This window comes from Geotrypetes seraphini, chromosome 1 (genome assembly GCF_902459505.1).
Source record: "Geotrypetes seraphini chromosome 1, aGeoSer1.1, whole genome shotgun sequence".
Taxonomy (NCBI): domain Eukaryota; kingdom Metazoa; phylum Chordata; class Amphibia; order Gymnophiona; family Dermophiidae; genus Geotrypetes; species Geotrypetes seraphini.
The window spans coordinates 92,064,394-92,076,808 of record NC_047084.1 but is presented as its reverse complement, the minus strand read 5'-3'; the positions used below and the strand labels follow the sequence as shown (position 1 = coordinate 92,076,808).

Here is a 12,415-nt window from a genome sequence, read left to right as displayed (position 1 = left end):
AGCTTGACCAGAGTCTTTTGAATGAGAGGGAATGGCGGAAACGCATACAGAGAGCGATTCCCCCAATCCAGCAGAAAAGCATCTGCCTCGAGGCGATGAGGAGCGTAGATCCTGGAGCAAAACTGAGGCAGCTTGAAATTGTGGGGAGCCGCAAAGAGGTCTATCTGAGGCGTTCCCCACTGAGCAAAGATCTGATGAAGGGGCTTGGAGTGGAGTGTCCATTCGTGAGGCTGGAGAAGATGACTCAGTTTGTCCGCCAAGACATTGTCCTTCCCCTGAATGTAGACAGCTTTTTGAGGAAGGTGTTGTGGCGAACCGCCCAATCCCAGACTCTGAGAGCTTCCTGGCAGAGGGAGGCCAAGCCCGTGCCCCCTTGCTTGTTGACATAATACATGGCGACCTGATTGTCGGTGCGAATGAGGACCACCATGTCGTGAAGCAGATGTTGAAAAGCTTGAAGAGCATTGAAGATGGCTCTGAGCTCCAGAAGATTGATTTGATGGAGTCGGTCCGCACAGGTCCAGAATCCCTGAGTGTGAAGCTCATCCAGATGAGCCCCCCAGGCATAGGTCGAGGAATCGGTAGTGAGAACCTTCTGATGAGGAGGAGTGTGAAACAGCAAACCTCTGGATAGATTCGAAGAGGTCATCCACCAAAGTAGAGACTGCTGAAGAGCAGGAGTGACTATGATGTGTCGAGTCAACGGGTCTGACACTTGAGTCCATTGAGAAGCTAGGGTCCACTGAGGAATTCTGAGATGGAGCCTGGCAAAGGGCGTCACATGAACTGTAGAGGCCATGTGGCTCAGGAGGACCATCATGTGTCTCGCCGAGATGGACTGGCGAGAAGATACAGACTGGCAGAGACGAAGAAGAGCATCCATGCGCTGAGGAGGAAGGAATGCTCGAAGCTGGATGGTGTCCAGTACCGCCCCGATGAAGGGAAGGGACTGGGTGGCTGCAGATGAGATTTGGGAAAATTGATCTCGAAGCCTAGGCTCTGCAGGAAGCAGATCGTGGTCAAGGTCGCCGAAATGACCTTTGGAGCTGACGGGGCCTTGATGAGCCAGTCGTCGAGGTATGGAAATACCTGAAGACCCCTGTTCCGGAGTGCAGCGGCCACCACCACCAGACACTTCGTGAAGACTCTGAGAGACGAGGACAGGCCGAATGGAAGCACTCGATACTGCAGATGTAGATGTCCCACCCGAAATCTGAGGAACTTGCGGGAGGCCGGATGAATGGGAATGTGAGTGTAGGCCTCCTTGAGATCCAGAGAGCATAACCAGTCGTTCTGCTCGAGGAGAGGGTAGAGAGAAGCAAGTGTCAGCATGCGAAACCTCTCCTTGACTAGGAATTTGTTGAGGGCCCTGAGGTCCAAAATGGGTCGCAGGTCACCCGTCTTCTTCGGAACAAGGAAGTACCGGGAGTAAAACCCCTGGTTCAGTTGGTCCGTCGGGACCGGCTCCACGGCACGAAGCCGGAGCAAAGCCTGAGCTTCCTGGAGAAGAAGGGCGGTCTGAGTCAAGTTGGAAGGATACTCTCTTGGAGGGTGGTCCGGAGGGACCCGATGGAAATGAAGAGAGTATCCTTCCTTGATGATAGTAAGGACCCAGAGGTCGGTTGTTATGGCCTCCCAGCGATGATAAAAATGATGGAGGCGCCCTCCGATGGGAAAAACAGGGGGAGGCAGAACGAGGTTGGTTACGCCCTCGACGAGACAGTCAAAAAGGCTGCGTGGTCTTAGGGACAGCAGGCGATTGAGACTTAGGCTGACCCTTTTGGGGAGGCTGACGCTTCGCCGGTTGCCTCGCAGGAGGAGTTTGCCTCGGCTGATAACGCCTCTGATAAATCAACGGCGGATGAGAAGGTCGAGACTGCTGCGGCTTAGGCTTCGGCCGAAGGATAGATTGGAAGGACTTTTCGTGGTCGGACAACTTCTTCGTGACAGTCTCGATGGATTCGTCAAAAAGATCCGCCCCAGCATACGGGACGTTTGCCAGGCGGTCCTGAAGATTCGGGTCCATATCAATGGTCCGCAACCAGGCCAACCGGCGCATCGCCACCGAGCAAGCCGCCGCTCAGGCGGAGAGCTCGAACGCATCATAGGCAGATTGCATTAACTGAAGCCGAAGTTGGGACAGCGAAGCAACCACTTCCTCAAACTCAAACCTAGCCTGGGATTCGATGTATGGTGTGAACTTCCGAAGCACAGGTAGAAAAAATTCCAAGTAGGCTGCAAAGTGGAAATTGTAATTCAGGACTCGAGACGCCATCATCGAATTCTGATAGATGCGTCGACCAAACTTATCCATGGTTCTGCCCTCGCGGCCCGGAGGCACTGAAGCATAGACCTGGCCAGGATGAGACCGCTTGAGCGAGGATTCGACCAGGAGGGACTGGTGAGAAAGCTGAAAACCCTCGAAGCCTTTATGATGCACCGTGTGGTACCGCGCATCCAATTTGCCAGGGACCGCAGGGATAGAGTAAGGAGACTCGAAGCATCGCATGAAGGTCTGGTCGAGGAGCTTGTGCAGGGGAAGCCGCAAGGACTCTGCCGGAGGACGAGGCAAGTGCATGGTATCGAGGTACTCCTTGGAATATCGAGACCCAGCATCGAGAGTAATGTCCATGTCATCCGCCATCTGCCTGAGGAACGATGAAAAGGACAGACAGTTGGTCTGCCGTCGCCGGTCTGCGAGACGGACTAGAAGAAGAAGAGGCTCCAGGCTCCAGAGAGGCCTGCAAGCAACAGGACGAGTAGAAAACCTCGGGGTCCTCGAACTCCGAACCCGGAGGAGGAGACCCAGTCGAAGCAGCACACCCAACCAAGGCAATTTCTTCTGAGGCGAGACGGTTTGATAGGGGGTTCGGAAGAACTCGTCCTGCTTCCTGCTATGCCCAGGACTGGGTGGCCCCGAAGGTGGACGCCACACTGAGTCATGGGGCGGAGTAATCGGTTCCAAGGGAGGCAGGTCACTAAGCGAGGCTTTCCTCGAGGGGATGGGCTCCAAGGGAGGCATATCACCAAGGGAGGCCCTCCTCGAGGGAATCGGTTCCAAAGGAGGTACAGCGCTAACGGAGGACCTCCTCGAGGACCCGGACACCGCTCGCCGCTCCTCCTCGCCGAGTAACGAGGTAGTGCGGCGAGGAGGAGGAGGAGGGGGCGGTCCGCCCCTCGAAGCCGAAGCTGGAAGGTCACCCTGGATGGTGGCAATCAGCCGAGGCCCCATGGTCTGCATGAGCTCCACGAACTGAGCCTCCAGGATGGACCGCAACGAAGCCGATATGGAGGGATCCACACCAAAAGGGGGCCCTTCCGCACGGTCTCCGCGCTCCTTGGGTGCTACGTGCTTCTGCTTGCCAGTCTTCGGCACCTTGAGCACCACCGGAGGAACTGTCGGGGTCGATACCTGCTCCGAGGAGACGGATGAAGGCACCGGCGCCGAAGCCGGGGCCGAAACCGGTGTGAACGACGCCGGTTTCAGGAGGCCCGAAGCAGCCGGGGAGGCAGAGGGCTTCGCAGAAGGAGTCGAAGCACCTGTCGATGTCGAAGCTGCAGGATCCGATGAAGCTTCCATCTTGAACATGGACTCCCACAGCAGACAGCGACGCTTAAACGCTCTCGCCGTCAGAGTGGAGCAAGGCCGGCACGATTTCGGGAAGTGATCCGGTCCCAGACACTATAAGCAGCGTCGATGAGGGTCCGTGAGCGAAATCGCGCGCTGGCACTTGCTACACTTTTTAAAACCGGTGATCGGCCGGGACATAGGCCGGAAAAGCTCCGCCGCAAGGTCGAATGCGCGGGGCCCCAGCCACGCGGCCGACACGGTATCGAAAGGAAAATTTTTTTTTTTTTTTGAAAAAGAAATCAAAGAAAGAAATAAATGCACAGGAGAGCCAAAAGAACTCAACCCGCGGCAAAAAAGAAGGCAAAAAAAGAGATTCAATGGGCGCAAATTGAAGATAAACTTCTCAGCTCCGCGGAAGAAAAAGAACTGAGGAGACACGCCCGGAGCATCGGGCGGGAAGGCACTGGCGCATGCGCGGTGCGGGCATCTCGAAACTTCTGAGTTTCTTCAAGCAAGACATGCTTGCAAGATGTCCGTATCGGGGCTCTGTCGGATGACATCACCCACTAGTGAGAATACCTGCCTGCTTGTCCTGGGATAACATCAATAACAAAACTCATCAAAACATTGGTATGGCACGAAATAATTGCAAACCAGAACACTGTACTGGAAAGAAAATAGTCATTTTTTTTTCTGGGCTGCATTTTGATACTATATCACCAGCATGCCATGTGCCTTGTAAGCGGAGCCGAATAAAACTACAGCTAAAAGCGGCTCTGTGGACCAAAATAGTTGTCTGTTATATGCGAGTCTGCTATATCCGATGATTTTCTGTATATTTATAATGGCGCACGACCAGGACCAGCGGACCTCGTCTGCTAAAGGCGAGGTTCCGTTATAAACAAGTCCGTTATAATGAGATTATACTGTAGGAGGAAATACTTTTTCACTCAGAGAATAGGTAAGCTCTGGAACGCATTCCTGAGATTGTGGTAAGAGCGGTTAGTATAGCTAGTTTTAAGAAAGGTTTGGACAATTTCCTTGAGGAAAAGTCCATAGTCTATTATTGAGAAACACATGGGGGAAGCATGGAATGTTGCTACTCCTTGGGTTTTGGCCAGGTACTAAGGACCTGGATTGGCCACTGTGAGAACAGACTACTGGGCTTGATGGACAATTGGTCTGATCGAGTAAGACTGTTCTTATGGATGAATCTGTTGCAGTAACAGTAAGATGCTTAAGCAGCTGGGCACATAATGGAAGGACATTGCAGATGGTAGGAGTCTGATTAGCAGACAAGACTCTTGTTACCATATCAAAGGCAGACGGCACAAATTATGTTATCTAGAAGTACAGTAGTTTCATTTGAATCCAAAAAGCAGCTTCTGTAGTTTTTTTTTTTAATTGTTGAATTTAGTTGCCAGTTATCTAAGATGTGTTAAGTTTTTATATATTGATACTAGTCTTAAGTTTTTAGAAAACAACATGGGGGACAAAGTTTGTCCCTGTCCCCGTGCGGGCACCCATCCCTGTGTCTTTCTCCAATGTTGGCTTACTGAGCCATGACCCTAACAGGCCTTGCTTTATTAACATTCAATCCCAATATTTCATAATGATTAAGGGTGTTAAACACAAATTACTGCTCCATTAACACAGATAAAGCTTGTATTATACTGGGGGTACTCAGAACCTAGCTGCACCTACACAGCTGGCTCCTTTAAAATCGTGCACTAACTATAAATAATAATAATAATTTATTTCTTATATACCGCCAAAGCCGTAGAAGTTCGAGGCGGTTTACAATAAAGAAGGGCTGGGCAATCAGCGAATGGGTACATAGGCTCATCGGTTCATAGACAACAACGCGGAAGACAAAGGCGTGCGCCGACAACTGAGCGCAAGATGAGAGGCGCACGTTGAAGAAAATTACTGTTTTTAGGGGCTCCGACGGGGGATTTTGTTGGGGAGCACCCCCAGTTTACTTAATACAGATCGCGCCGCGTTGTGGGGGGTTGTAACCCCCCACATTTTACTGAAAACTTCACTTTTTCCCTGTTTTTAGGGAAAAAGTTAAGTTTACAGTAAAATGTGGGGGGTTACAACCCCCTAAACCCCCCACAACGCCGGCGCGATTTGTATTAAGTAAACTGGGGGTGCGCCCCAACAAAACCCCCCGTCGGAGCCCCTAAAAACAGTAATTTTCTTCGGCGCGCACCTCCATCTTGCGCTCAGTTGTCAGCGCACGCCTTTGTCTTCCGCGTTGTTGTCTATGAACCGATGAGCTTTGTGAGTGGGTCTGGATGGAGGAACCATGGTAAAGTGGGGGGACCATGTATAAGGGGGCCGAACCATGGATGGATTTGTAACAGAGGCAGGCAAACCTGAACAGCACTCTCGCCTCCAGGGGCTGCCAGTGGAGTTTTTGGTAGTAGGGAGTTATGTGTTCCCATTTTTTCAGCCCAAAGATCAGTCGAATTGCTGAATTTTGGATGATACGTAGACTTTGAATAGTTTTTTTGAAGGAACCCAGGTAGATAATGTTGCAGTAGTCCTATATAGGCGACCAGCCCATTAGAAATTAATGATTAAAATTAGCTTAGTAAGATGGCTCAATTATATCTTGATAACTCCGCCCACAAGCACAACATATTTTTTTTATTTACAATTTTCATAGTTTTCACTTCACTCCTGTAAAATTACAACATATAAGAATGGGCGCTAAACGTGTTCATTTTCCTAATTGCAGGTTGAAAACCAGAGGCCAAGAGCCAGGTAGAGACACAGACCCTGCGCCCCACCGCCCGAGCTGGATTGCTTAAGTGGCTGCCGCCGAAAGGGCCCAGTTGCTCTCGCACACCTGCTCCTGTACACCCGGCCTTTGCCGCCTCCCCCTTCTCGCTGCCTGCGCGTCTCGGTCGTCCTCGGCGCCCCGGGGCAAACGCGGGACGCGTTCCACTCACCCTCAGCTCTTCGAAATCCGCCATTTTTCGTCGGCCACTGCCGTCACGGCCGTCGCCTGCACCATCCTGCGCTGCGGCCGCCGGTGCCCCCGGTCCGCGTCACGTGACGATGACGTCGGCGAGGAGGGCGGCTCTCGGGCGCGAGCGCGGGCTGGAGAGCTGAGCCAGTAGGGTGCGTTCTTTTCGAAAGGGGGAGGGGGACGCGTGGTTCCTTTTTTTTTGTTCAGGGGACGAACGCGTCAGAAGTTCTGGCTCTTCATTGTGTTCTCCTGAATATTTTATCGACTTATAAATTGTCTAACTGGAATTTACTTTATTTCATTTATTTTTATTTATTGTTTTCTCAGGTACTTTAGCTAGATTGTGAGCCTTCGGGACAGCTAGGAAAATCCAAAGTACCATTTTTATTTATTTTATTTTAATGTATCTTTAATCTATCTTCATTGTAAACCGCTTTGAACCTCACGGTATAGCGGTATATAAGAAATAAAATCAATCAATCAATCAATCAAATTGTTTGTAGATGAAGCAAACGCCCTGATTCTGGAGGAAATGTTGATGGTTTGGGGGCTATGTACCTGAGGAAGTGTCCTTTTGTTGCTGTAATAAATTTTAGTGATTTTAACAATAAAGTATAAAAAAATTATGAAATCAGAATGACCAAAATATCTAATGAGAATTATAAGTACAGTTTTACAGTAATAACATAGTAAATGGGGACAGTATTCAAATCCATGTACTCACTCTTAATGGATCTTCTAGCAGTACTTCTCAACCCAATCAAATACGGTGTTCCGCAGGGGGCTCTACTATCCCCCCTATTATTCAATCTCTACCTTAGACCAGTCCTAGACATAGCCCGCAAATACCAAATACAGATTCACTGCTTCACAAATGACCCAGATCCTGAAACTCCTAAAATGTCTCTCGGAAATCAAAAACTGGATAACCGTCAACAAATTACAATTAAACATCTCCACAGAAAAGTTAGAAAAATTAGATCAAGTAGTTAATACCTTACAAGTAAATGCTGTTTCCAATATTAAAGATGGTACGTTGATTCATGCCAAGTTAGAAAAGTTAGAGAATTCCATAAGGGCTAAAAACCTTCATCTATTAAATTTTTCTTTAACACATTATTTGTCTTCTTTGGAACTCTTTTTTTTATTTTTTATTTATTCATTTTTGAATTCTTACAACAAGTGAATTAAACATAATACAAACAATTTTCATATATCACTTGTATTTACAAACAAATAGTCTTGTAAGATGTACTTGAGGGATATATTGCATTATACTAATGTGGATACTCTTAAATTAGACAACCTCTATTACATTCCAAGAGCGTCTAAAGAAATACTTGAAGAAGGTGAAATGGATAAACTTGGCTCACCTGATGGTTTGAGTGTATCACAATTTCTTGAATCCTCTACAGATATAATTGATAAACAAGCAACTTTAATAGTGGTTTTCAAAACAGAGTGGGATAAACAGGCTATTTTGAAATTATATTTCTTGAAAAAAACAAGACCTGTTTTGTGGCCAACGTGTGATAATTTTTCCGGATGTCTCTAGACATACCCAGTTTAAAAAGAAGCATTTCCTCCAGTTAAAACCTAAGGTGGTGGCAGCTGGAGCTACTTTCTTTCTGAAATTCCAGTGCAAGTGCTTAGTCTCATATGGAAGTGATAAGTATATTTTTTTGGAACCAGTCCAGTTAGAAGACTTTATTAAAGGAAAACCTTTGTTGAAAGTTTAATTTCTATTATCAATAACTTTATATATACTGGAGGAGGGTGTATTATATAAATAGATTAGCCAATTACTGCCTGCAATGTTAAATAATAGATAGATTCCATTTTCTATTTAACACTGGTGACCATTATAATGTGGACTATACCAAGGTTGATTAATTTCCTTATTATATGTTAAGTTGTATTTTATATACAGAATTTTGTGGATATCCGTGAATATTTGTTATTGTAATGAATAAGCAAATAAAGAATTAAATTCAAAAACACCTCCAAAACAGAGCTCCTTTGGCTCTGAGATACCATAATGACTAAGCTTTCTTCATACATGCCGAACAGGTCTCTCCGTTCTCAGGATGAAATATGCCTCAAAACGCCCCCTAGACGTGATCATTACATTAACTGCAAACTGCCAAATGATGTTCCTACTCCTATTTTTTACCAAGCCACTGGAATCAACTGCCCCCATTGCCGCTGCTGGGTCAGACCAGTGGCTCACGCGGCAGCCCTCTGGTCAAAGACCAGTGTCCTAACTGAGCCTAGCCCTACCTGCATACATTCCGGTTCAGCAGGAACTTGTCTAACTTCGTCTTGAATCCCTGGAAGGTGTTTTCCCCTATGACAGACTCTGGAAGAGCGTTCCAGTTTTCTACCACTCTCTGGGTGAAGAAGACTCCTCAGCTTTAGAAAAATAATAAAAACACACCTCTTCACCTAACTCCCCTGCCTAAGGCCCATAGATTACAAATTAATATTACTGTATATTGATTATGTGTCACATTAGGATAAAAACTTATACTGATAAATCTTGCACTGTAACTGTCGACTTTATTCTGTAAACTGCATATTATGTTTATTGGTATTAGATCCCTAGTATGTGTCAAATAGGATAAAACTTGTATTGAAGAACCTTGCACTGGAACTATCGCAAATTGTAACCTGTAAACTGTACACTATGTATATTAGATCCCTAATATGTGTCAAATTAGGATAAAAGCTTGTATCAAAAAATCTTGTACTGTAACTATGGCAAATTGTAATCTGTTAACTGTCAACTTGTAACCCGTTCTGAGCTCTGGGATAGAAAACGAATTAAATAAATAAAGCCCACGTTTTTAACCTGCTTTCAAGTCCTAACCCCGCCCACTTGTGCAAAGCACCCATATCTGTTATTCCCTCATTAGTCCCCTACCTTCTCACTCCTTTTGTAAATCTCTACGTGAGCAGTGTGTATAGATTCACCCATTTTGTCCTGTTTGTGTGTCATAATGAGATTGTAAGCTCTTTCAAGCAGAAATTGTCTCTTGCGTGTTTACTGTACTATGTCCTTCTTCATGTATGGCAACCAGTGCTGGATGCAGTATTCCAGGTGGGGGCACACCATGGCCCAGTAGAGCAGCATGATAACTTTCTCCGATTTGTTTGTGATCCCCTTCTTAATAATTCCTAGCATTCTGTTTGCCCTTTTCGCCACCGTCGCACATTGCATGGATGGCTTCATTGACTTGTCTACCAGTACTCCCAAGTCCTTTCCTGGGGAGTCTCTCCGAGTACTGCACCAGACATCCTGGTATTCATGTATAAGATTTTTGTTACCGACATGTATCACCTTACACTTATCCATGTTAAACCTCATTTGCCATGTCGCAGCCCATTTCTTGAGTATGTTTATGTCACTTTGTAGGTCTGTGACTTCACTATTCTGAATAACTTTGTATCGTCTGCAAATTTAATTACCTCACTCCCCACCACGCTATTTATTTATTATGATTTATTGCCTTTTCCAAGGTGGTATATACCAAGAATAATTTGTACATATGTACTAGACATTATCAGCAGAAAAAAAAGATTTAAATAACAGTACACATTATGGTATAATATGTTACTTACAATGTCAACATGATACATAATAAAACATAGGATAAGGTGTAAGCAGAAGTGGAACATATAGACAAATAAGATAGAAACTGTTTCCAATTAGTACTACGGATGTGTTTTTGGTGAAAGAGGTGTGCATCTGATCAGGGCATATTTTATCATGTTTAGTTGACTTGTGGGAAGAAGATGTAAGAAATCTACCTGAACCGGAAATGGTTTTCAATAGTGATGAGGCGGGGGAATTGAAAGAAATCTCAGCGAACCTGGAAGATGTACTAAGCCAAATTGAAAAGTTAAAGAGTGATAAATCACCTGGACCGGATGGTATTCATCCCAGGGTACTGAAAGAACTCAAACATGAAATTGCTGATCTGCAGTTAGTGATCTGTAACCTGTTGTTAAAATCGTCTGTAGTACCTGAAGATTGGAGGGTGGCCAATATTACACCAATTTTAAAAAAAGGGTTCCAGGGGAGATTCGGGAAATTACAGACCAGCAAGCCTGATCTTGGTGCCGGGCAAAATAGTGGAAACAATTCTAAAAAAATAAAATTGTGGAACATGTAGACAAACATAATTTAATGAGACAGAGTCTGCATGGTGTTCAGCCGAAGGAGGTCTTGCCTCACCAATTTGCTTGACTTCTGTGCAAGTGTGAATAAAATGTGGATAATGACAAGCCAGGGAGGGAGGAAACTGGGAGGAAAAACTGAATTATATTGAGCAATGATGGATTTACGGTTTAAATACGGTTACTCTGAAGGGACTGAATAATGAACTAGAATGGGCCACTCTGATTTAGAGGAGGCGGTATCTGGGGCGGGTCCTTCGTTAGTGAAGTACATCTAGGTAATAGTTTCAACCAGTTAAAAGTAGTCAAAAGTAAGTAAAATGTTAGGCTTAGGGCTCCTTTTATCAAGCTGCACTAGCGATTTAATGCGTGTAATAGCGCGTGTTAAACCGTTGGCTGTGCTAGCCGCTAATGCCTGCCTTGAGCAGGCAGTAGTTTTTTGGCCAGCGCGGGGGTTAGCATGTGATTAAAAGTCGCGCGGCTTGATAAAAGGAGCCCTTAGTGTGTGAGCATGGACCTGTGACGCTGATGCAGGGAGAGATGACATAGGCGTCAGCTGATGGGCCTGCAAGAACACAACACTGAGTGAGTAAAACACCGCCACCATTCTTAATAGACTCTGTGGTCTATTAAGTCCCTGTGGACATAGTCAAATAGGTAAGAGCAGTGGTTAATCTCTATGTTAGACTATGGGCGCGTTAGCGTTTAGCATGTGCTAATTCGATTAGCGTGCGCAAATCGGTTAGCGCACCTTAATAAAAGGGGGGTAAGTATTAACCATGCATTTATGTAAAAAGATAAATGTAAGAGCTTAGCGGGATATATTGGGATAGAATGGACATTGAGACTTTTCTTTCCTTGTTGATATAGGGATTAATAGCCTTGAAAAAAACAATGGGTGAAACATGTTGGCGCAACTATCCCTGTGTGAGAGAGACCATACAGCTAAGTACTTTTAGTACATAATACATTAAGTAATGTTTAAATAACTAAAAAAAATGTAAGATCCAGTGACGAGTGGATGCATAAAGCCTTAGACAGAGAGATATTTGAGTCTAAGGTGGCATCGCTGAGGATCTGGGAGACTGATATGTGAAATGAGGAATTGAATGAATGTATGTTAAGTTATGCATTCCTAGTAAGAAAGGTTTCCAGCCAGGCAGAATTATGTCAAGCTTCGTCCCTGCCAGTATTCAAATCCAGGCTAAAAGCCCACTTCTTCGAGGTTGCTTTTAACTTCTAACTACACTCACTTGTAAAACACCTATTGCCTGCCTGAGAAACTCCCTAACCCCTACTTGTCCTGTCTGTCTGTTGACTAGATTGTAAGCTCTACTGAGAAGGAACTGTCTCGTGAATGTTTTAATGTACAGTACTGCATACATTAGCAATGCTATATAAATAATAAGTAGTGGTAGTAGAAGATGAAGGAAAGAGGTAAAGGATATGCGATACGAGCAAAATGAGTGCAGCATGTGAGGAATGGGGAAGGGTAGCACCCCACAGTGGCAATTTACTCTCGAGCTTGCTGTGGAAATAGCTTTCGCTAATGGTAGACACTTCAGATCCTGAGTCTATCAAACAGTCAACAGGCACTCCCCCTATGAGTACTTCGATGACAGGCCTCTGTCTGTGCCACACTCCATGCTTTTGATCATCGGGGGTATACACTTGTCCTCCTACAT

The 12,415-nt window shown here is 45.8% G+C and overlaps 1 protein-coding gene across 4 annotated transcripts in view; it reads right to left on the bottom strand.

The window, feature by feature from the left end:
• The window catches only part of PIAS2 (protein inhibitor of activated STAT 2), a 136,105-nt gene that overhangs the window by 121,680 nt on the left and 2,010 nt on the right, over positions 1-12,415 (bottom strand). For 2 of the 4 annotated variants that reach the window (XM_033934950.1, XM_033934961.1), the window contains exon 1: positions 6,532-6,732. The exons of 1 other annotated variant lie outside the window; for it this stretch is intronic. In XM_033934950.1, the coding sequence (XP_033790841.1) occupies positions 6,532-6,555 (24 nt within the window). In that variant the 5' untranslated portion in view covers positions 6,556-6,732. Of the gene's footprint in view, positions 1-6,531; positions 6,734-12,415 lie in introns of those variants that run through there. One more of the 4 variants, XM_033934942.1, reaches the window with a different exon arrangement.